Source organism: Coenobita brevimanus, chromosome 12 (genome assembly GCF_032717465.1).
Source record: "Coenobita brevimanus isolate Jiangsu-jjx chromosome 12, ASM3271746v2, whole genome shotgun sequence".
In the NCBI taxonomy this organism is placed as follows: Eukaryota; Metazoa; Arthropoda; class Malacostraca; order Decapoda; family Coenobitidae; genus Coenobita; species Coenobita brevimanus.
The window spans coordinates 4,174,409-4,198,647 of record NC_136965.1 but is presented as its reverse complement, the minus strand read 5'-3'; the positions used below and the strand labels follow the sequence as shown (position 1 = coordinate 4,198,647).

Below are 24,239 nucleotides of genomic sequence, written 5' to 3'. Positions count from 1 at the left end.
AGGATGGATGGGGAGGAGGGGGCTAGGGCAGAGAAGAGAGGGGGGGGGGCTGGAAAAGCAGAGGGTCGGAGAGAGGAAGAGAGAGAATGAGTAGGGTAGGAGGGAGAGGATGAATGAGGAGGAAGATTGAGAACAATTGGAGGAGGAGGAGGAGGAGGAGATTTAGAACTACTCTGTGTGTGTGTGTGTGTGTGTGTGTGTGTGTGTGTGTGTGTGTGTGTGTGTGTGTGTGTGTGTGTGTGTGTGTGTGTGTGTGTGTGTGAGAGAGAGAGAGAGAGAGAGAGAGAGAGAGCACGGGTAGCAAAGAATGATAAGTTGGACTGATAGTATGATAAAATGGCGGAGAGACGAACACAAAACAGAAAGATATTTCCCCCCCCCATCTCTCTCTCTCTCTCTCTCTCTCTCTCTCTCTCTCTCTCTCTCTCTCTCTCTCATGATGCTGCTGCTGATGTTTTTCTTTACATAAATGAATACAGCATCACCAACATCCTTCTGAGATATGGAATGGCAGCATAGAATTTCCTTTAGGGTGCCAAAAGAGGGATGAATGTGAGTGGCGAGGATGAGGTGTGAGTGGCATCGGAAGCGGAGAGGTGAGGGATTCTGAGAGAGTGAGGGGTGGAGAAGGAGAGATGAAAGGTAAAGGGAGGGTGTGAGGTGAGAGGGTGTGAGGTAGAGGAGGCAGGGTGAGAGGTAGAGGAGGAAGGGTGAGAAGGGGGCTGTGGCAGGCGGTGTGAGGAGGGAAAAGGATTGAGGGTGAAGGTTATGGAGGCGATGGTGGCAATGGTTGACAAAATGATAGGTTAGCGTCCACCATGACAAGTGTTACAAGCAAGGCAAGGCAACCGCACTCTACACACACTCTGCCCTGTAAAAACATCGCACTTTACACACTCACTGCACTCCACACACACACACACACACACACACACACACACACACACACACACACACACACACACACACACTTGAAATAATCTAATGCTCTTCTCCACCGACTGACAATAAACAGATATTCAATGATACTACCAAAAAATTACACCATCTTTCAAAACAGCCTCTAAAAATAACAATCCTGAAAAAAGCCAACTCATTACTGATAGAAAATGCAAGAAAAACAGTCTTCCTTTACTGCCGAGGGAAAAAAAAAAATATGCATTCCATATTTCATTACTGCTGTGAAAAATACATCTTTCTTTACTACGGCAAAATAATAATATAATAATAATAGTAATAATAATAATAATAACAATAATAATAATTTATAATGCGAAAAACTGGATCTTTTATAGCTGCTGCGAAAGTCATTATTGTCAAGAGTAAAAGAAAAATATCTGACGATGTATTACTGGAGAGAGAGAGAGAGAGAGAGAGAGAGAGAGAGAGAGAGAGAGAGAGAGAGAGAGAGAGAGAGACAGACAGACAGACAGACAGACAGACAGAGAGACTTCTTTGATACATGCTATGAAATGATACGTCAAATTTTTCAACATACTTCAACACAGCTCACTTCAACAACCCATCCCATTTCACTCATTCTATTTCTTCTTAAATGCAAGGAAGGAGGAACCAAAGGCCAGAAACCCGCAAGAATGTTCCCTACAAGAAAAAGAAAAAAAAAAAAAAAAACTGAGCCAAATTCAAGTTTCGTTCACAATTAAAAAAATTTTGCTCAACCCAGCCCCAAAAAAACGCAACCAAACTTATTATAACGCAGAACAACCTAACTTAGCCGACCCCACCCCATCACAACCCAATCCACAACAGCCTAACCCATCCAAGTCTATCTCAACCCAGCCCACAACGCAACCCATCCAGGCCTATCCCATCTCAACCCAGTCCACAATAACCCAACCCATCCAAGCCCAAACTATCTCAGCCCAATATAGCATAATCATAACACTATACTCACTTCACTTTAAATTGACCTAAAACTGCCACCTATCCATCTTGAATGACGAGATGTAAACAAGATTAATATTGGACTATGATGCAAGTCACGAAGAAGAGCTGTGAAAAGGAAATGGAACCAATGTACTGTTTCACTCTATGACTGAATTACGGGAAATAGTATGCAAAAAGGACGAATATATGGGCCAAGTTAAGGCGAAAGAGATACGTGAACTAAGATGCAAAAAAGGACAAATATGTGGGCCAAGTTACAACGTGAACTGTAAGAGGACGAAAGGTGGGTCAATTTAAGATGCAAGGACTGTGAGAACTAAGCCACAGGAGGGCAAAAGAGTGGGCCAAGTTAAGGTGAAATGGTAACCAATCCGCACAGGGACTAAAATGTGGAACGAGTGACGGGGAAGGAACTATACACCTAACAGTAATCTCCAGTTCAAAGCCTTCACTCCAGCGATACCGTAAGCACAGAGCTCTTCTACCTGTCGCCGTCACCTGGTTAACACATCTAATAACACTCTATCACTCTCACGGCTACAGATAAACGCAGCTGCACACGCCACTTTTATGAACAGGGGATCGCATTTATTTCTCTATGATGAATAATCGCCTATCTAAATGAGATCTCCTGGCTTCGGGTCCTCTAGTCTCCCTTCCTTTCGACTGGCGCGGAGAGAGAGTTGGATGGTGACTGTGAGGGTGATGGTGATTTCATGGATGGTGATTGTGAGGGTGATGGTGATTTCATGCATGGTGAGTGTGAGGGTGAGGGTGATTTTATGGATGGTGATTGTGAGGGTGAGGGTGATTTCATGCATGGTGAGTGTGAGGGTGATGGTGATTTCATGGATGGTAATTGTGAGGGTGATGGTGATTTCATGGATGGTGATTGTGAGGGTGAGGGTGATTTCATGAATGGTGAGTGTGAGGGTGAGGGTGATTTTATGGATGGTGATTGTGAGGGTGAGGGTGATTTCATGGATGGTGATTGTGAGGGTGAGGGTGATTTTATGGATAGTGATTGTGACTGTGATGATGACGTTAAAGTGAGATGGTGATTGTGGGCGTTGTTCATGGTGATTCTGATGGTGATTTTAAGGTGGGGCTGTGACTGTGGTGGAGATGGTGATGACGTTTAAGTGAGATGGTGATTGTGGAGAGGGTTGCTGATTGTGGCAGTGGAGAGGTGGTGAAGGTGGTGTGATGACTGTGGTGGTAAGTGTTGTTGATGGTGGTAACAGTGTGGTGATGGAGATGGTGTGATATAGTGATGGTTTTCATATTGGTAGTGGTGATTCAGTGATAGCGTTAGAGATGGCAGTGACCGTGATGGCACTGTGACGGTTGTGATGATAGTGATGATGGTGAGTAGTAGGGATGGTGGTGAGGTAACAGTAAGGTGGCGATGGTGAATGCGGTAGTGAGGTGGCAGTGATGATGGTGATTGTGATGTTTATGCTGCAAATAGAACTGGAGCTGCTGATATCAGAGTTAAGATAGTGATGCTAAGATTTGTCCTATACAATCGAGAAATGACACTCAAGGGCATATTCTGCATGGCTCTGGATCTTAACTCCTTTTCCTATGCGATTTATTTTGCACATAAAACCTAAACAATCTCTTGAATGTTACTGATGCAAACTATGTAGATGTTAAGACGGGAAAATATCAATATCTAAATAGAATAAATCGCTAAGGAAGAGGTGTGACGAATCCTATCCTGCGGTTGTAGCCCCACCTTCCCTGCAACACTTAGACAATCAATACCTGCATAATCAATAGGTCCACTCAAGCACATCTCTTGCCCTCTCACTCACTCTCTCACTTTCTCACACTTATTTCCTCTCTCTCTCTCTCTCTCTCTCTCTCTCCCTTCTCATTTCACAATTTTTTTTTTTTTTTCATCATATTACTCTTTCTTCATTTTGCTATACCACATCCTGCATTTTTTTCTCACCCTCTGTTCTCTTCCACACTTTCCATCTCTATCTTCTTTTCTCTCTCCCCTTTCCTCCCTTTCTGTTTCCTCTTCCCCTCCCTTTCTCTTTCCCCTTTCCTCCCATTCTCGTTCCCATCCTCTCTCTCTCTCTCTCTCCAATTTCCTTGCTTCCCCTCGTTCCCCCCTTCCCCCAATCATCCCTGCCCCCTCTCTCACCTTCCTACATACGTTTCTCGTGCAACATCTCCCTAGCTAGCCCCCCCCTCCCTCCCTCCCTCCCTCCCTCCCTCCCTCTCTCTCTCTCTCTCTCTCTCTCTCTCTCTCTCTCTCTCACTTTTTTTTCCCACTCTCTCACTCTGCTAGGCCTCTCCTTCCCTCCTCCCACCTCTCTATATACAATTCTTCTTGTGCAATACCTTCCTCGCACGATATCCCCCCCCCCGTCTCTCTCTCTCTCTCTCTCTCTCTCTCTCTCTCTCTCTTCACAATCTCGCCTCTCTCTCACTTGTTTTTTCTTTATCCCCGATCATTCCCCGCTCGTCCCTTCCAATCTTATGCAACCTCTCCTTTGCAACCTCTCTCTCTCTCTCTCTCTCTTTCTCTTTCTCTCTCTCTCTCTCTCTCTCTCTCCTTAGCAGCATTTCACTTTGACATTCATTCTCTTGCCTGCACTCCCTTCTTTCTCATTCTCTCTCTCTCTCTCTCTCTTTCTCTCTCTCTTTCTCTTTCTTTCTCTCTCTCCCTCTCTCTCTCTCTCTCTCTCCTTAGCAGCATTTCACTTTGACATTCATTCTCTTGCCTGCACTCCCTTCTTTCTCATTCTCTCTCTCTCTCTCTCTCTCTCTCTCTCTCTCTCTCTCTCTCTCTCTCTCTCTCTCAGCCTGCCACTAATCATTCCATCCCTGCCACCGGGGCCTCACCCTCACCCCCACACCAACCCTACCATTATCCCCACCACCTCACACCCTCCACTACCTCTTACACTTTTCACCCGCCCTTTCACACACTCTGCGCTCTTTTTATCCTCGCAATCCCAGCCCAGACACACCTCTAGCACTCCATCTCGAAACCCATCACGCAGAAAATATATTAACCTTTCCACTGCGTTTTACAAGTGCTGCATTTATTTGTGTGTGTATATTACAGAACATGAAGAGGAATGAAAAACAAATTAAAAGAAATTATTCCTTACACCAGATTACAAGTATCCTCCATTTCTTGATTTTCTTTTAAATTGAAGACATCATTTCTTACGTCCTCTACAGAATTTCGTAAGATCCGCATACTTAAGATACTGTTTTTAATTTAGTCTCTCTTTATACTGTTGTTGACACTCTCCCAGCCCGTTTGTTACGATGCCACTGACGCTAACATATCGAGTGCCCTTCCGTGTTTCATAAGCACTGCATACTGAAGGGATCATCTGTGAATCCTCTTCATCCTTGTAAGTACTGCAGATCAGCACTACCCTTTTTTATCTATGCTCGTACATATTCCTTTTGATATGCCTGCCGCGGCCCCTTCATCGCGAAACGGATCACGCAGAATATGAAAAGAAAAAGATCCAAAATCATTCATAAGTATACTGATGATACCATTTTTCTAGTCCTTCACCATCTTTCAAAACAATTGCACTTAAGATATACCATTTCCCATTAATTTACATATATATTACTTCTGATACACCTCTCCCAGCCCACTACGAAACATAATCAGCCTAAATTATACCACAAAACATTAATTTCTCTACCGTGTTCCTTTAATCCATATTCAAGATACTATTTATATTTTTCTTTTTATTTCCCGCAGTTTTTTCCCCTAGCCCAATCTGCTGAGTTTTATAAGTGTCACAATTAAAGAGGCTGAATTATTAGTATTTTTAGTTTTTACTGTTTGACGAGGTATAATTTGTTACACCTTATTAACAACAGGTGATGGAGACAACCTTTATTATTCTTACTCCTTCTACTCTTTTCCAAAGTTGACAATTTCAGTAAGATTTTGGGGTTTATGTTTCTTACCAATTTTTGTGCTCATATGGAAGAGATTTAGACACATTAAATTATACTGGAGAGTAATTTTAGCTTTTCTTTCTTTTCCTGTATTGCTGTATTGCTCTGATCTGTATCACACTACAACCCATTTACCCAACGTGGCCTAAAACTGTCACCGCTCCATCTTCATTGCTGAGTTGTAACAAATCAACAAATGTGGTGCTAGTCACGAAGAAGTGCAATGGAATGGATGTAGAACTGTACTACTGTCTTATATTGCCACTTGGACGCGTAAAATAAGCTGTAAGGGGACGAAAAATCTGAGCCAAGTTAAGGTACAAAGAGTATAGTAGTAGTTGTTCCAGGCCTATCTGATATTGGAACCCGGTGGACTACTGGCAGAAATAATTTCCCAGCAACCCACCATCCTCCTTTCGTGGGATAGGGAGGGAGTTGAGGAACGTGTTTAAAGCCAGGCAGCGGATCCTCGCGGTTATAATCAGTGCCACCCCATGAAGGCGTACCTCTTCATCACCTCATCCGTATTAGCTGATTTATACTTATTTATTCATATATATTTTTCTTATTCCCACCACTTCTCTCTCTCTCTCTCTCTCTCTCTCTCTCACGTGTCCATTTTTATTTGCCCCTCACAACAAGTTCCGATACCTCCACATCACCACCTGTCTTCCCTCAGCCTACCTCAAGACAGGGCACCATTCACGCCTCCATCTTCCTCTCTCTCCATCTCTCTCCTCTCCTCTCTCCCTCCCTCCTCTCTTTTTCCTTCTTTCTCTCCCTCTCCTTCCTTCTCTCATTTGCCTCTGTTGCTTTTTCTCAATTCCTGTTTCAACTTCCTTTTACCCCAATTCTTATTTTTTCTCTTCACCTCCTCCCTCTGCCCTCTTCCCTTCCGCATGTCACTCTTTTTTTCTATGCTTTCGTTCATTCTCTCTTTATTTCCTCCATTCTAGTTTTCTTATATGATTTTTTTTTTTATTTTTTTACCCGCCTTCATTCTCCCTTTCCTCCACTCACGTTTTCCTTCTTACTTCCCGTTTTTTTTTTTTTTTATTCCTTCCTTCTCTCTCTCTCTCTCTCTCTCTCACACAAACATACCACACATACTAACACACTCTCACAATACTCTCGCTCCCTCTCACCCTCTTGCCCCCCCCATCTCTCTCTCTCTCTCTCTCTCTCTCTCTCTCTCTGCCAGCCTCCCTCTCTCCTTTCCCAGGTGGTGTGCGTGTGGAGCAACGATTACGGGAGTGAGAGATGCCCCCCGTCTGTCGGTACACTAGCTGCTTCTGATTTATCTCTCAATTTTCCCCTCATCTCTTAGTCTTGTCCCATACTTTCATCCCTGATTTTCCTATCCTACTGAACTTTATCGCACTCTTGCCGGTCATTAACGAGGTCTTTCTCTGTATCCCTGGCGTGCGCGGGGGCCATTTAGCAGGGAGCAAGATGCCTCGTTTTGTTTGCATGGGGCGGGGTCATCTGCGATTTTTGGGCGGATTGAACACCCCATCAGGAGAGGCGAGGGGGCGCTCCAGCAACAATGAATCCCCCTCCTCCCCCCCAGATATTCTGATTCACGACCAGATATACGCCGGGGCCTGTGTAATTATAAGGATGTACAGCCAGAGCGGTGACTGAAATGCGTTCGGGCCCCCACACTGAGCACAATGGACACTTTGCACTTGCGCTCCCACATACCTGATTGGGAAAAGCTCTGCACATGCGCTAGCCTCCTCCTCACCTTTAACTTTTTTTTTCTCCCTCTTTTTGCTGCCTCCAGACCATTTTATTAACCTGACAAGATCTCTAGCCCCTTTCAGCTCAGTTGGTGATCAAGTGTAGTCAGACTGGAAGATCGACTTAACTAGTAACCAAGGAGACTCATTCTTAACTTATAACTAAAGCTCATCAGGTCTTAAGTTGTGGGAGTGGCCTAATTCCCCCCCCCCCACACAAAGGTAAATTTTCCCCGAAGTTGACAATATAAAAAAATATCGGTACATATACCTACACATCCTCCCTATTACTACCACACACACACACACACACACACACACACACACACACAAACACACCTGCATGTCAAACCCGAAAACAAACACATAAACAGTGAAAACGTTTGTGATTATTATGCTTTCCATGCAGTTGTTACGATAAATACAAACAAAACATATATCTATCGATCTATCTATATACCTAGGCTGCTTCCCCCAAGGAAAGGGAGGTAGCCAAGACAGGACGACACACTCCCCATTTACTCATCCATTCAAACACATTCATTCGCATCTTAGCCCCGAAGGGGAGAACGGACAGATCCTCACCGCACCACACTGCACAAGGGTCAACTGCGCAATGCAATCAGTGACATCCGCAGCAGGGCCCGACAGCAGAGCTACACACAAAATAACAATGCACATATAAATTACTTCACCCGATCTAGGACCAAAGGGCCTTGTAGCTCTGCGGGGCATGGAGAGATTCTTGGAGAGACTGCTACATCTCTCACCACAAATACGCTACCCTGCTGTATCACTGAAAAGCATATTAATAAAAAATTCTTCCTATGGTTTTATTACAGTTTCTAAGACACATCCAATCCTCTTCATTGATGCATTCGTTCTCCTTCAGTTTTCAGCAATGCACTGGAATCCCTCTTTCTCCTCCCTTTACCTTTAACACACACACACACACACACACACACACACACACACACACACACACACACACACACACACACACACACAAAATAAATAAATAAAAACACCCAGCCACCCACACACTAAGCTCACACAAACGCTCTTACACCCACACTCAACTCCCTCCCTCCACGCTTAACTGCACCTGACTCCACCTCACAAATGTACCTGTTTACTAGCGATACCCTGACAATAAAACATAGCCGTATCCCAACGCGTATCAGCGGCCCGGAGTCTGTAATTACACTCCTGCCTCTCGGTGCCTCTGTAACTTATTGGGACGGGCTGGGTCGTGGTTATCGCTACCTGTGTTTGTATTCTTTGTAATCCTTAAGTGAAATATAAGCCAGCCCGCCACTTGCTAATGCTGGGGGAGTTATCGTGGTGAATTTATCGCTGTTTCGTATCGTCTCAGGACCGTATTCTTAAGGAGGCTCCCTAACACCTCTTCCTCAGCGATTTATTTTTGGACTGTGGTGGTTAATACCCTTTTGGTTCCTAGCCAACTTTTACGATAAGGGCGGCATTTATGAACGTTCTTAGCTAACTTTTACATGGGCAGTATTGATGAAGTTCTTGGCCAAATTTTACGATAAGGACAGTACGGTACTTATGAAGGCTCTAAGTACTTTTAGGCCGTCAAAGCAAAAACAGCATAAAATTAGCCTGAATACGGGGGGTCAAAAGCAGGAGAACGTTTCAGAGTATCGCTCCCGGTAATTATGCTATTCATCACGTTCCAACCACCCCATATAATACCTTGTTATGGGCCCCTAGGAGAGAAAGGAGGGCTATCATCGGAAACCTTTTACTTCGCTTTGATTAATAACGCTGATATTATTGTGTTATTGACCATCGACTTACTGGAGCCTCGTTTCCTTGCCCCCTTTCCCCTCTCCCATCGACACAGAAATCCTAAGAAATCTTTTACCTCATCTACAGAACTCTTTACCTTCCTCTTTCCCATCTACATAGAAATCTTTACCTTCCTCTTTCCCATCATTCTTTACCTTCCTCTTTCCCATCTACATAGAAATCTTTACCTTCCTCTTTCCCATCATTCTTTACCTTCCTCTTTCCCATCAACATAGAAATATATCTACCTTCCTCTTTCCCACTGACATAGAAATCTTTACCTTCCTCTTTACCTTCCTCTTTCTCATCTACACAGAAACCTCTACTTTCCTCTTTCCTATCTACACAGAAATCTTTACCTACCTCATTCCCATGGACATAGAACTCTTCACAAATCTTTAACTTACAAAAAGAAATCTTTGCCTTTCTCTCTACCATCACACATAAATCTTTAGAACTCTTTCCCTTTGCTTCTCCCATCGACACAGAAATCTTTGGAAATCTTTTACCTCATACTTAGAAATATTAGTTTTTCTCCCTCCCATCGACACAGATATATTTAGAATTCTTTGCCCCATACATATAAATCTGTACCTTTCTCTTCCTCATCTACACGAAAATTTCCACCTTTCTTTTTACCCATCAACACAGAAATCACAGCCAAATACATTTTCTCCTCAACATACTCGTAGAATTCTTATCCTTTCCTTTTCCCATCGACGCAAAATCTTTACCTTCTTCATCATCAACATTAGAATCGTTACTTATTTTCCCTTCGACACGGAAAAATGTACTTGGTCTTATTACTTGCTGGAGTGGGACGCCTTCATGTGGTGGCACTGATAAAACCGAGTGACTTCCCTGCCCGCTTATAACCACCGTCCTCAACCCTCACCCTATCCCCCAAAGGTAGGATGGTGGGGTGCAGAGGACGGGAAAACTCAGCCAGCCTCGAGACGCAACTACCACTACTATAATCATCCTTGTTGCTTCCAGACGATTTTATTAAGTTATTGCAGATCATCACTGTTATTATTATTATTATTATTATTATTACTATTATTATTACTGATTCCCCAGGCCGAAAAATCACGTCTGAGCCAAATTAATCACCTGGGGTCAGCATAGATTAAAAAAATACGTACTTGGCCTGAAGGGGTGAAGGCTCTCTGGCATTCCTGTGCGCTAGGCTTGTAATAGACTCGTTTTTTATGCCCTATGTTTACTGAATAGGGGAATGCCGATTTTTATGCCTTTGTTTTGATGTGATTGATTGCTGATAGATGGGTTATTGATGATGATGATGATGATGAGGAGGAGGAGGAGGATGAAGAGGATTGTCTTTGTTGTTACTGTTGATGATGATGATGATGATGATGATGATGTTTCTCTTTGCTGTTACTGCTTTTGTTGTTATTATTGCTGCTGCTGTTGTTGTTGTTGTTGATAATATATTCTTGCTGCTACGACATTTTATTCAACTTAAAAAGGCCTCTCGTAATAAGGAGCTTTAACAGTCCCATATCTCACCTCTCCACTCCGAAACCTACACGAAGATACAGGAAATCGTAAGAAGATGGCAAGAATACAGGGAAAGAAGACCTAAATTCTCTGATCGTCTCCAAAATTACAAACCACATCATTGTATTGAAAGAAGAGTGATTGCGGGCTGGGAGAGAGTGTGTGTGTAATTGTAGGGTGTACGGGTATGATTGGAGAGGAGGTGAGGAGGTCGCGGATCTACTTGAATTGATTATGGGGAGGAAACCTGCTGCCTGTTCTACCTGAGACCTGCTTCCTTCCTGCGCCTTGGGTAGGTAGATTAGGTGGGCCTCGGGCGTTTCCTGCACCTTGATGTGTAATTAAAATCTACCTCCACTGCTGAGTCACTGGCTACACGAGGATGTCTATTAGATGGGTAATTTTCGTGTACTCTCTCTCTCTCTCTCTCTCTCTCTCTCTCTCTCTCTCTCTCTCTCTCTCTACATCCTACGACTGAAGTGCAATTAAAATCTCCCTCTTTTACTATATCACCGTGTCTTTCTCCACAAGGCAATCCATACACCCCTGTTTCTCTTAGCTAGCCAGTCCTCTAGCATTCTCTATTCCAATACAGAGGCAAACCACATAACATCCAATCTAAGCTAGCCAATTACCCTGCCTTCTCTTACGTTTTAGGTCCCTCATCCTAACTCTTGCATCACACCTTAACAGTAGCGTGTAATCTATGGCATAAACAAACACATTTATATATAGATGAAGTAAAATAAGCCGATGCTAACTTTGCCCAGTGTAAAGGGTTAAGATATAATGATGTGTTGTACCAAGAATGAGGGTAGGGAGGAAGGGGGAAGGAAAAATGTTGGGGTGGGTGGGGGGTTTGTGGTGTGTGTGTGTGGGGGGTTGTGTGTGTGTGTGGGTGTGTGTGTGTGTGTGTGGGTGTGTGTGTGTGTGTGGGAGGGTATAATGAATGGGGGTGTCGTATGATGCGGGGTGGGGGTGGAAGTGTAGTGTGTGGGGGAGGGGGGTTGAGGGAGGGTCTGAGCTGCTGAAAACAGGGGTGTGGGGTGTTGTGTGTGGGGGGTAAGAGGTAACTGAAAACACAGTGGGTGGGTGGGAGGTGGTTTGCAAGAGGGGTGGAGGGGTACCTAGTAAAGGGGAGGGAAGGGAAGGGGAGAAGAGGGGAATAAGGGGTTACTAGAGAGGAGGAGATAAAGGGGTGGTAGGGGATAGGGGGCAAGGGGTTGGTAGGGGTGAGTGAGGGGTTTAACATTCCCGGTACAAGGGCCAGGCGTTAAGATAATACACATAAAACAGCCGCTAATGGCTGGTTTACTGAAGCCCCTCATCCTGATCCAAACCACGGCCTTTACATTCACAAACACTCTTACTATCAAACCGCTGTCGTAACTATGACTTATTTTTTGCAGGTAGCACAAAGACACGAGAATTATGATCTTCTAGGTCTCTTGTACTTCCTGGGAGACAAAATCTTGCACAGGACGAGGGATTCATCGTTTGTTCGTCTGTGGATCTACACCTCAGAATATATATTTTTTTCTCTCTCTCTCTCTTAACTCAGGCAAAGAAAAATCCAACATCTTCCAATGTGTCTTGTTCCGTATGAAAAAAATAATAATGATAATAAAAAAAACTTGGCGACTATGGGCCGATCGTAAATATAAGGGTGAACTTTTAGGCGAGAAACTTGATTTTATTTTCATTGCTTGAGAATCTGTTTTTGCACAAAGCTCAAGGAGAGAAGAGGCCAGAATCTTCTCACATCCCTTGTTCTTCACACAAAACGAATCCTACTTTGGAAGGGCTGGCAGCTGTATATTAATGAAGCTTGAGAAAGAGTCAAGTGGAAAGGGCATGCAAAATCTCCCCAAGTGTCCCTGTGTCTCTTGCTCTCCAGGTATAATCACAGCTACTACAAGCAATGAATTTTACGTTTAAGAATCACCAACCCGCGCGCCATAGAATCTGTTCTGGGAGGAAGTTCAAGGAAGCGAGATTGCAAAGTATCCCCATGTCTATAGTTCCTCTTGCAAAATATCCCCATGTGTACAGACCATCTAGCAAAAACCAAGAAAGGGACGGAAATCCTTACTATATACCAACTACAACAGTGGACAGATCCTAAGTTTGTCAATATATTCCCCACCTTACCCCCTTAGGAGAGCGAGAAACAACCAGGGGCTACCAAAAAAGGGGTAAAGGGAAAAGGAAGTACACAAATTTCCCTGTCTCCTGTTCATCTACAAGGCAAGGGCCATAAGTCTGCTAATGAATCTACCCACCTCACCCCCTACGAGCTTGAGAAACAATCAGGGGCTCTCAAAAGGTAAACAGACACCCGGCGCCACCAATCTCCCCTCCTCTCCCCTCCCCTCATCTCCCCTCCCTCACCTGACCGGCCAGCACGGCAAAAATGTGTCGGCGAGGAAAGCGAAAACTGACGAGTGTGACGTGAGGTTCCGACCCTCCCCGCTCCTCATTAGAAGTGTGTGATCTGATCCACCACACTGCCCCACACATTTTTGCACCTCTGATTTTAACACGGCAGAATCTGATTTATAAACCTGCGGAAGTCTGGGTAAAACACACACACACACACACACACACACGAAATCTTATGTTCTCCACATTTGGGTCAAACGGGAAGATGGGCGGGAGAGAAATATTCATACAACGCAAACCTCAAGTTCATTATTATCTACGTGTAATTTTCAACCTCTTCACAACGATGACGTCTTTTCTACTTTGCTCTTGACACATCTGATTTTAACGAGGCAGATTTTGACTTATAAACCTAGTGGATATTTCTACCAGAGGGCTTTATATGTATCTAAAACCTGCCATCTTCTGAAGTTAATTTTCAGCTTAAGATAAATTTCTCTGACTGATGGATTATACTAAAAAGATCGCAGTAGCGTAACAACAGAGATCATTGCCATTCTACAGCAGAAGTAAAAAGAGAACAAAGACAGCTAACACATATACGGAAACAGACATATATAAATAACAATAACAGTTCAAAAGTCATCATACACTTCATCCATGGCAGGGGTTCAATACAGCCTTCACGAACCCCTTCACTACTTAAGCGGCTGTCCTTGCTACCATTTCACATTAAGACGAGGAAAAAATTAGACAACTCTGGGATATTAAAAACGTTTCGCGTAAAGCAAGGCTACCTCTCCAACTCCTGCACACTACCATCCATTTCCCGGGTAGGGCAAGGCCATCTCTCCACTCCTGCACACTACCATCATTTCCCGGGTAAAGCAAGGCTACCTCTCCACTCCTGCACACTACCATCCGTATCCCGGGTACAGTAAGGCCACCAGTCCACTCCTGCAAACCACCATCCATTTCCCGTGTACTGCAAGGCCATTTCTCCGACTCCGGCACACACCATCCATTTCCCTATTCCATAAAATGACCCGCGTGACAATCGATAGGGGCGACACCACTGACTCAATGGCAGTGTCAGTGAAGTCAACTTGTAAATTCACCCTATTGCAAATTTAAACCGATATGGATAATTTATGGGCGGAGATGCAAATAACCTCTATCCACACCGCCTCGTGGACCTTAATTCCATTTTTATTCTCCCTACTTCCAGACGATTTTATTCAGCTTATAAACACTCAAGCAGTAAAGGGGTTTAATGGAGGCTATGAGACGCCTCTTCACAAAAAAAAAAAAATCATCTAAGCTGAATAAAATCGTCTGTATCTGACAAACGAAAGCTGTCATATACCTCCTTTCCAAAATTCTCTCCTCAGCTGAAGAAAATCGTCCGAAAAGCAAAAATAAAATAGAAAACGGTACAAAGATTCAGCCAATATGGATATCTTATGGGGAAATTATGGACAAGATGGCTTAATTCACCTCTTCAGCACGAGAACCCAATTTGCATTCTTACCACGCTCTGTTCACTTTATCTTGGCCTAAAATTGTCATTCCTCCATCTTGTATGCTGAGTTTGAATTGATTAACACTAGAATATAATGCTAGCCACGAAGAAGTGCTATATGAAAAATGCAGAGCCTCGGAATTGTCTTTTTCTGCCACTGAGCTACGTGATAAGTTGCAAAGGGAAGAATATCTGGGCCAAGTGAACGAAATACCTCCAGACGATTTTATTCAGCTTGTTAACCCCTTTACTATGAAGACGTATTAATGACTTTATTCATGCTTCCTCCAGACGATTTTTTCTTCTCCAACTGAATTAAGTAATACAGTCTCTACCCTTCCCAGCTCCAAATATCTCTCTAGCGCTTAATAAAATCGTCTGGAGATAAAAATAAAATAAAAGACGTCAATGTACTGAAGTGATAAATCGCTGAGCTATAATGACCTCCGTATATTCACAAAGAACTGTTTACGCCGTTAGGTGGGTAACGCAGGTACGGTAGTGGATTAGACAGGACAGGTGTGCTGGGAGGGCAGGCGAACTGGAAGGGGAGGTGAGCTGGGAGGGTAGGTGAATTGGGGGGCGAGGTGAACTGGGGAAGGAAGGGGAAATGAGATGAGAGGTGAACTGGAAGGACAGGTCAGGTGAGTGGGTAGGCAGGTAGGTAAATATAGGGAGCAGGAGGGCACGTGAGTGGGTGAGGGGACAGGTGAAGTGATAGGGTGTGTGAACCAAGAGGACAAAAAGATAAAAGAGAGGGCATATGAATTAATAGGTTAAGTGGGCTGCGAGGGCAAGACGGTAGGTGAGTGGGACAGGGCAGGTGAATAGCGAAGGCAGGAGAAGGTGAGAGGGAGAAGGCAGGTGAGAGGGATAGGAGAGGTGGATAAAGAGGGCAGGTAGGAGAGGCGGACCAGAACCCGCGGGGGCAACTCTGGTCACGCTTGGCTCTCCCTCAAAACACCGAGGGACACTCCACACTGAACCACGCCCGTGATTTATGAACGAAACTGATATGCATACGATCAGCAAAGGTGATTTATACCGCACCAGTTATTTATACAGCGAGTTTTGTATTGAAGGTCATTGAGGGGAAAATAGCTGGGTTGGGGTTCTTTTTCTCCCCACATCACAGTCACGCCTTTTGGGGTCCAGAGATATTAATAAATATTTAAACGTGAAATTGGATCAGATTTCTGGCTTCTGTGCTTGCCAATGACCGTAATACAGGTTCTTTGGGGACTGTGTGTGCCTGGGGTGAGGGGTGGCGTGTGGTAGGTACAGTGACATATGGGAGAAGGGTGACATGACCCCGGGGCGCTCCACAACACACACTACATAGAATTAATGAAAAGAGGAACGCCAAACAACTCCTGCTGATCTGAAAGCCATATTCTACGTGGCATACAGGAGGCTTCATAGCACCTCTTCCTTACCTGTTTATTTTGATTCTTAGGCTACACCTTACTATTCTCTTGTATGCCATTTCTATCCTGATAATATCGACATAGTATCAGTAACATACAAGAGGAATACCGTCTCTATTTCGATTACTCACCCAGGCGCCCCTCCCTATCAACACGAGAATTAATGAAAAGAGAAAGAGCCAGACGTGTTCCATTGATCTGGTCTAAATTGGTAAGTCATCGGCAAACAGGGGGTGAAAGTGTAATTGGTAGTTGGTGGGAAGGTGGGAATAGTACAGAGCAATTCGATATTTGATCTACCTCTCTTTCACTTTACACCTTGCTTATGTGATCCAATTCCTTTAATCGAAATAGGTAGAAATATGTTACATCTACTGAATTAAGGATGTAGCATTGCCTAGCCACTTGAACCACGTGAAATAAGTTGCAAAAAGACGAAAATGTAGGCCAAGTGAAGGTAAACAGAGTATAGTATGTCCCTCATGCTTCTAGGTCGATATTATAAGGACACAAGAGAACGTAGAGATGTAATATGCAAAATAAGTCGCTAAAGAAGAGCTAATACGAGCCTCCTAACGGGTATATAACACTGAGACCGTCCCACCTTCTACATCAATACTAAATATAAGGCATCAATAAATTATACGGAGGTGATCTATGAGAAACGATGCATTATTATTTTTTTTTAATCAATACAACTGCGGTCAATAATCCGATTCTGCAATAGTGAAGAAAATTAGATCCCTCCTACTCGTTTTATTATGCAACTACATCATTCAGCTATACTCTCCTTTACTCTAACTTGACCTAAAATTGCTCTCTCCCGATCTTGAACGCCGAGTTGTAACAACAGATTAGCACTAGACTATGGTGCTAGTCAAGAAGTGCTATGGAATGGATATACAGCCGTAGTACTGTCTGTTTCTGCCGCTGAGCTACGTAAAATAAGCTGACAAGGGATGAAACTCTTAGCCAGGTTAGAGTAAAAGGGGTGTAACTGTACATTAAGGAATACACATTACAAATGAAACGTTTGGCAAGATCTTATTAGGTTTAAGTACAGTTTTCGTACAAAGCAGAAGTACTACCGACTGCACATGTACTGTACAATCGGTGACAAGCGTTCTGTTGTTCCACTGCCACTTCTCCACACTATGAGCAACTCGGACACTTTTCTCCCCAACGCATTATACCAAAGAGAATCACCTATGGGAAGAGAAGCTTGCGGTCTTAAGCTTTTTCTTCCCTGCGTAAAAAAGGTGTCAAGTTCTAGCCTTTGGTTCCTTCTTCCTTGTATAAAAAAAATGTGGGCATCTGGCTTTTGGTTCCTTCTTTCTTGTGCAAAAAAAAAAGTGGATTTCTGGACTTTAGTTCCTTCTTCCTTGCATAAAAAAACAAAATCCTCTCTTAGCTTAAAAATTATTACCATGGGAAGAAAATGAGAAATATAAGAGATGAAATATTAATCAGCAGAGAAAGTGAGTAGAGGTTAAATATTAGTCGGACCTTCTTCCTTGACACACCTCACCTTCTAATCATTCGATCTAATGACTGCAACTGTTTGAGTTAGAGTGTTTGCTCATACAGGCCACACACCTGTTTGTCAAGCGTGTTTGTCCTTGCTGTTTGGCGCGTCACATCGCTCTTGTATTCCTCGGCATTCTCATTAACGCCGGCGGTAGCAAGAATAAATCAAAGAATAATCGTAAAGAAGTTGCTAAACTTTACTGACAAACCTTTCAATTAAATGACGTCTGCTTTCATAATATTCCTGCTATAACGACGCTGTATACGGTCACATGGAATTGGACGCCTTCACGCGGTGGCACACATATACGGGCAGAGGTTAGAGTTCCCTCACCTATCCTTATGCAACGGGTGGATCTCTCTCTCTCTCTCTCTCTCTCTCTCTGCACTCGCCTCGTCACGTTACAGGCCCGGACAGGCTAAATATATAGTGCTAAACGCCAGAGATGAACGACGCTAGGCCAAACGCATACTTACGGCCGACCAAAACCAGGCACCTTGTCATAATATTTTACTGGGCCACAAAGGGATATGGAGGAGGAGTCGCTGTTGATCTAAGAGCTGAGAAGAAATACCCAGGAATATACCACAGAAGAGGGAGAAATACCATGGCATATATTAAGGAAGAGAGGGGAAACTGCGAGGAATATACCACAGAAGAGGAGGAAATACCGAGGAATATACCAAGGATGAGGAGGAAATACCGAGGAATATACTAAGGAAGATGAAATACCAAGGAATATACCACAGAAGAGGAGGAAATACCAAGGAATATACCACAGAAGAGGAGGAAATACAAAGGAATATACCAAGGAAGAGGAAGAAATACCGAGGAATATACCAAGGAAGAGGAGGAAATACCGAGGAACATACCACAGAAGAGGAGGAAATACCAAGGAATATACCAAGGAAGAGTGAGAAATACCAAGGAATAAGCCACAGAAGAGGAGGAAATACCAAGGAATATACCAAGGAAGAGGAAGAAATACCAAGGAATATACCAAGGAAGAGTGAGAAATACCAAGGAATATACCAAGGAAGAGTGAGAAATACCAAGGAATATACCAAGGAAGAGTGAGAAATACCAAGGAATATACCAAGGAAGAGGAAGAAATACCAAGGAATATACCAAGGAAGAGTGAGAAATACCAAGGAATATACCAAGGAAGAGGAAGAAATACCAAGGAATATACCAAGGAAGAGTGAGAAATACCAAGGAATATGCCACACAAGAGGAGGAAATATCAAGGAGTATACCAAAGAAGAGGAAGAAATACCATGAAATATACCAAGGAATACCCGGAATTAATCGATGTAATTTCAGGCGATTTTATCAATTAACAAAGGAGCGCCCCAGGATGTCAACAAAGAGGTCTGGCGGCCATTGTGCCCAGCTTGGCTAATTGTACGGTACCCAGTCGCTATTTTATCTGCCACTTCCCCGCTCCACAAAAATGGAAATTGGTGGGCGAGGGTGCACGATTCCGGCCACGAGAGGGAGGTCACCTGTGCACTCTGGCTCTAAATCAGCTCTAACTACATATTTTTTGTTTTATCTGACGTAACTGGTCCGCTCCCATAACTTGAATACTGAGTCGAGGTGGGATTAAAGCATTGGCTGTGAGGAAGGCACTCGTCTCCTCCGTTACCATAATCGGTCTGTTTGCACTTGACGAGCCTAATTTTTAAGAGATCCTGAGTTATACGGTCCTGAGTCTCCTTGGTTACTAGTTAAATCGATCTTCCACTTCTAGCTGAAAGGAGTCAGGGATCTTTATCATGTGGGAACAAACGGCCTTCAGTGTGTCTTGTTCCAGTCCCATGACCTGCCCACTGAATCAGGGAAGAACACAGGAAGGGAGTGGTAAGCAGGAAGGGAACAATTGAACGACCCGGTTGATCACACTGAGAAGGAGGAGAAGGAGGACGAAGATGAGGAGGAGACGGACGAGGAAGGAGGAGGAGGAGGAGGAGGAGGAGGAGGGGGGAAAAACTCTTAAATACAGCACTTCCTCTTTCTGATCGGCAGGCTCCATCCGGCTCTCCCATAGTCTTCCCTCTTCCTGTATCCTGTGGTCTTTGTATTCCTCTTCTCTCTCCCCTTTGTATTTTGTACTTTCTTTCATGCACCCATCTTTACCCTCCCCCTTCCTGTATCCTCTGGCCTTTGTATTCCTCCCCTCTCCATTTTGTAATCAGTAAATTCTCTCTTCTAGCTCTCTTTATCCTATCCTCTTCCTGTACTGTATTCTTCCTCCGTCTTCCTTTTGTATCCCTTTGTATTCTGTATCTTATCTCTATTGTACCCCTCTGGCCTTGTTATTCTCTCTCTCTCTCTCTCTCTCTCTCTCTCTCTCATATTTACATCGCTTTAATACCGAGCAGAATAAATTGCTAAAGAACAAGTGCTACGAGATCTCCAAAGTACTCAGAATGGAACCCTTAGTCTGAACCCCTGGGGCCATATTCTCGTGGGTTTAGGAGGCTCCCATTAATACCCCTCACCTACCCACCAATACCCCTCATCCACCCACCAATACCCTTCACTCACCCATCAATACCCCTCACCCACCCATCAATACCCCTCACTCACCTATCAGTACTCCCCATCCGCTCATCAATACTCCTCACCCACCCATCAATACTCCTCACCCACCCATCAATACCCCTCACCTACCCATCAATACTTCTCACCCACCCATTAGGCTCGTATTCTCGTGGGTTAAGAAGGGCTCCCTAGCACCTTTTCCTTAGCGATTTATTTTGGATACGATTAGTGAATACCCTTTTGCACGTTACCTATGCCAAGTATGGCGAGTGATTTACGTAATGACGGAGATGGTCAGTATGGTGTAAAATAAGTCGCTTGGAAGAAGGTGTTAGGGAACTTCTATAATCGATGAGAATAAGGCCATAGACGCTTAAATATGGCGTTGTGGAATGAGATGAATATTATAATTTTTTTGTAGGTGCCTATATGTAATCTTGAATTTGGCTCACTTTTGTATTTTTTTTTTCTTGGAAGGACCTGTTTGCGGGCTCAGCCTTTGGTTCCTTCTTCCTCACATAAAAAAAAGAAAATCTGTCCACACGTTATCACTGAAATGTTGATGAAATAGCACTGGGAAAGAGGCTGGGAAGGAGAGAAGGGCTTCTGTGTCTGTATGTACCCTATTTCTCCATGTTATGTATACCAAATATATAGATTGACAGGAAGACATAAAAGGCATACCAGATTGTGAAGGGGATTAAAGGAGTCTGTTTCTAACCCACTGGTACAAATGGTCTCTCCGAAGCTGAACAAAATCGTGTGGGTATAACAGGAAATGAACAAATAACGTGATCGAAGTGAAGGAATTAATAGCGACCCAGTGTAGTGCAAAGAGAATAAAAAGTTTAGGTTTTACATGCAATATAAACTGCTGGGGGAGGGGGTGTCAGGGAGCCTCCTAAGCCCCCTGACTGACGGTAACACAGGCAAAAACCGAGTGGAGGGGAGGGGAGGGAGAGAAGGGAATGAAGACAGAGGGAAGAAAGTCGCTGAGGTGGGAAGGTATATGGAGGGATGGGGGAGACAGAGGGAGGGGAGACGGGGAGGCTGATGGATGGGAGGGGATGGGGAGAAGTAGATGGAAGATAGACGCAGGGAAGGGATGGCACAAGGAGGGATGGGACGACAGAGTGAGGGGAGGAAGTAAGGATGATGACAGAGGGAGGGGAGGAAGGAAGGTTGATGGAAGGGAGGGGGAAGAGGGGAGGAAAAGAGGAGGGGAGAAAGGAGGAAAGACAGACGGAGGACAGGAAGAGGGACGGCAGATGGAGGGAGAGGAGGGGAGGACATGGGGAGAATGAGACAGAGGAGGAAAATGGAAGGCAGAAACAGGTACGAGGAAATGGGAGGGAGGGGAGACGGGGGGAAGGAGAGGAAGGGAGAGGAGAAAGATGGAGTAGGAGTGAAAGAAGACGTAAGGGAATGAAAGAATAAGAATGGGAGGGGGAGGGCAGAAGAGAAGGAGGGGGTAGGGGAAAGAAGGGGAGAAAGACAGACCAGGAGAACGGGGGACGGGAGGGGTGAGAAAGAAGAGGTAGGGATGGGAAGGAGGAAGAAGGGAAGATGGAAGGGCAGACAGAGGGGAAGCCGCAGGATGGCCTCGGCGGGGCGAAAGTCAGGAAACGCTGGTAATTATGAGGCGCAAAGAAAAGTGACGAGACGGGCGCCAATCCAGGCAGGGCACGTAAAAGTAGCATCGAGTCTAATGGCCTAAATTTCAAAGCAATTAGGTTTTTAGGGCCGTGGTCTCCTTATGTAACCCCCTGAATCAGCTGAGGTGTTTTTTGTAGCTTGTTCTTGTTACCTCCAGACGATTTTCCTCAGCTTAACTAAGATTTCTAGAAGGGAAAGTGTTAATGATGGGTAGACAGTATGTAACCAGGTGTGAAAAGTCTCCCCCAAGCTGAGCAGATATCTTAAAATTGTAATAATAATAATAATAATAATAATAATAATAAAGTGAAGAGATTAAGAAGGAATCCTAACACCTCTTCCTTACCGATTTAATTCCGCCTGTATCACTGCCATTTTTAAGAACTTATCTCGACAATTTTGACATGTTTCATTCACACACACACACACACACACACACACACACACACACACACACACAATTTCAATCACTTCACAATGATGACGGACTATCTGCTTAATCATTACTACGTGTGTGTGTGTGTGTGTGTGTGTGTGTGTGTGTGTGTGTGTGTGTGTGTGTGTGTGTGTGTGTGTGTGTGTGTGTGTGTGTGTGTGTGTGTGTGTGTGTGTGTGTGTGTGTGTGTGTGTGTGTGTGTGGCTTTAGTATAGCAAAGAAATCTAACTAGAGAGAGAGAGAGAGAGAGAGAGAGAGAGAGAGAGAGAGAGAGCAGGTGTATGATGGAAGGATGTGTAGGGTGGGTGGGTGGGTGAGAGTGACAGGAGTGTGGTGTGGGTGGGTGAGTAGGTGACAAGAGGGTGTGGTGAGTGACGTTAATGTGTGGTGGGTGGGGGGGAGGGGGTGACAGCGATGGATGACAAGGGTGGAATGATGGATGGCGAGCAGAGAATGTGAGGGAGAGAGGGAGAGAGGGAATGAGAGAGAGGGGGAAGACAGAATGAGAGAGTGGGAGACAGACAGACCTTAGAGCAGATGGGTGATGGAGGGATGTATGGGATGCGTGCGTGAGGGTGACAGGAATGGGATGGGTGGGTGAGCAGGTAAGGGTGAGGGAGCCAGCGAGGAGCAGGGTGGGGTGAGGGGGGGTGAGGGGGATGGATGACAAAGGTGAGGTGATGGAGGGAAGTGTGTGTGTGTGTGTGTGTGTGTGTGTGTGTGTGTGTGTGTGTGTGTGTGTGTGTGTGTGTGTGTGTGTGTGTGTGTGTGTGTGTGTGTGTGTGTGTGTGTGTGTGCAGAAACGAGAGGAGTGTATATATAGAAAGTGCATGCAGCAGTGTGTGTATAATTATAGAAATGTATGAGTATGTGGGTGTAGTGGGCTTCAGAATGACAGGCTACGTTATCGACCTCTATTCCAAGAAGTGGTTGGAAATTTGGTGCTGTGAGAGTCCTTATTCTTCTCATAAATCTCTACATTAGTGTCAAGCGTTCCTCCCATCACACTTATTACGAAAATTAATCTTGAAGGTAGTGATTATTGTAGGTGGTTATCCGAGGAATGTAATTGAGTCAGAGACCATCAGTTCCTATATTTCTCGCCCCCTGTTACGTGTTTTTCATTTTATGCTTAATATACATAAAGTAGGTCTAAGTAAGTAATGTGTCCTTACACCACAGATTTTTTTTTATTAATGAGCCATTCGAATTTATAACTACTGCACTATACAGTATTATGTGGCAATATAGGTTCTGGATAAACATACAAAAAGAGGTATCACACATGCATTACTTGGTGCCAATGACGAACTCTGGGCCAAAGAAGGTTGTGTGCGAATCGGCAGTAAGAGTTGTTTTTACACGTAATAAAGAACTTATGATCTGGGTATGCCTGACACAAACATAGGTCACAAATAGTTTTCTGGTGCCATTAGTAAACAGAAAGAAAAAGGTGGATGGTGGTAGAATCGATATTTTCCTCTTAACTTTTGCTGTACACAATTTGGACATTTATGTATATGTACAAACAAATTTATCAGGTATTCGTTTTCTTGTATCACTGACGAGCGGCGACTGGGCAAAAGGGGCCATGTCGTGGGAGGATTGGGAATGGGAGTCTGTTTAACTTTGGCTCAACATTAATTTGGACAGATCGGTACTAAACACAAGCATATATTTCACACAAGCGTTTCCTGGTCTCACTGGCGAAAAGGGACTGGCGGTAAGGAGACCAGGTGGAGAGGGAATCAGCAATGAGAGTCGTTTTAACCTATAAGTACAAGTAAATATACCTTCACGT

The 24,239-nt window shown here is 44.2% G+C and overlaps 1 protein-coding gene across 1 annotated transcript in view; it reads left to right on the top strand.

The window, feature by feature from the left end:
- LOC145413283 (uncharacterized) overlaps window positions 1–24,239 on the top strand; it is a 238,345-nt gene that overhangs the window by 76,582 nt on the left and 137,524 nt on the right. Inside the window, exons 5-7 of the mRNA XM_080283015.1 lie at window positions 11,926–11,957; window positions 12,671–12,709; window positions 19,567–19,592. Of these exons, the coding sequence (XP_080139141.1) occupies window positions 11,926–11,957; window positions 12,671–12,709; window positions 19,567–19,592 (97 nt within the window). The remainder of the gene's footprint in view (window positions 1–11,925; window positions 11,958–12,670; window positions 12,710–19,566; window positions 19,593–24,239) is intronic.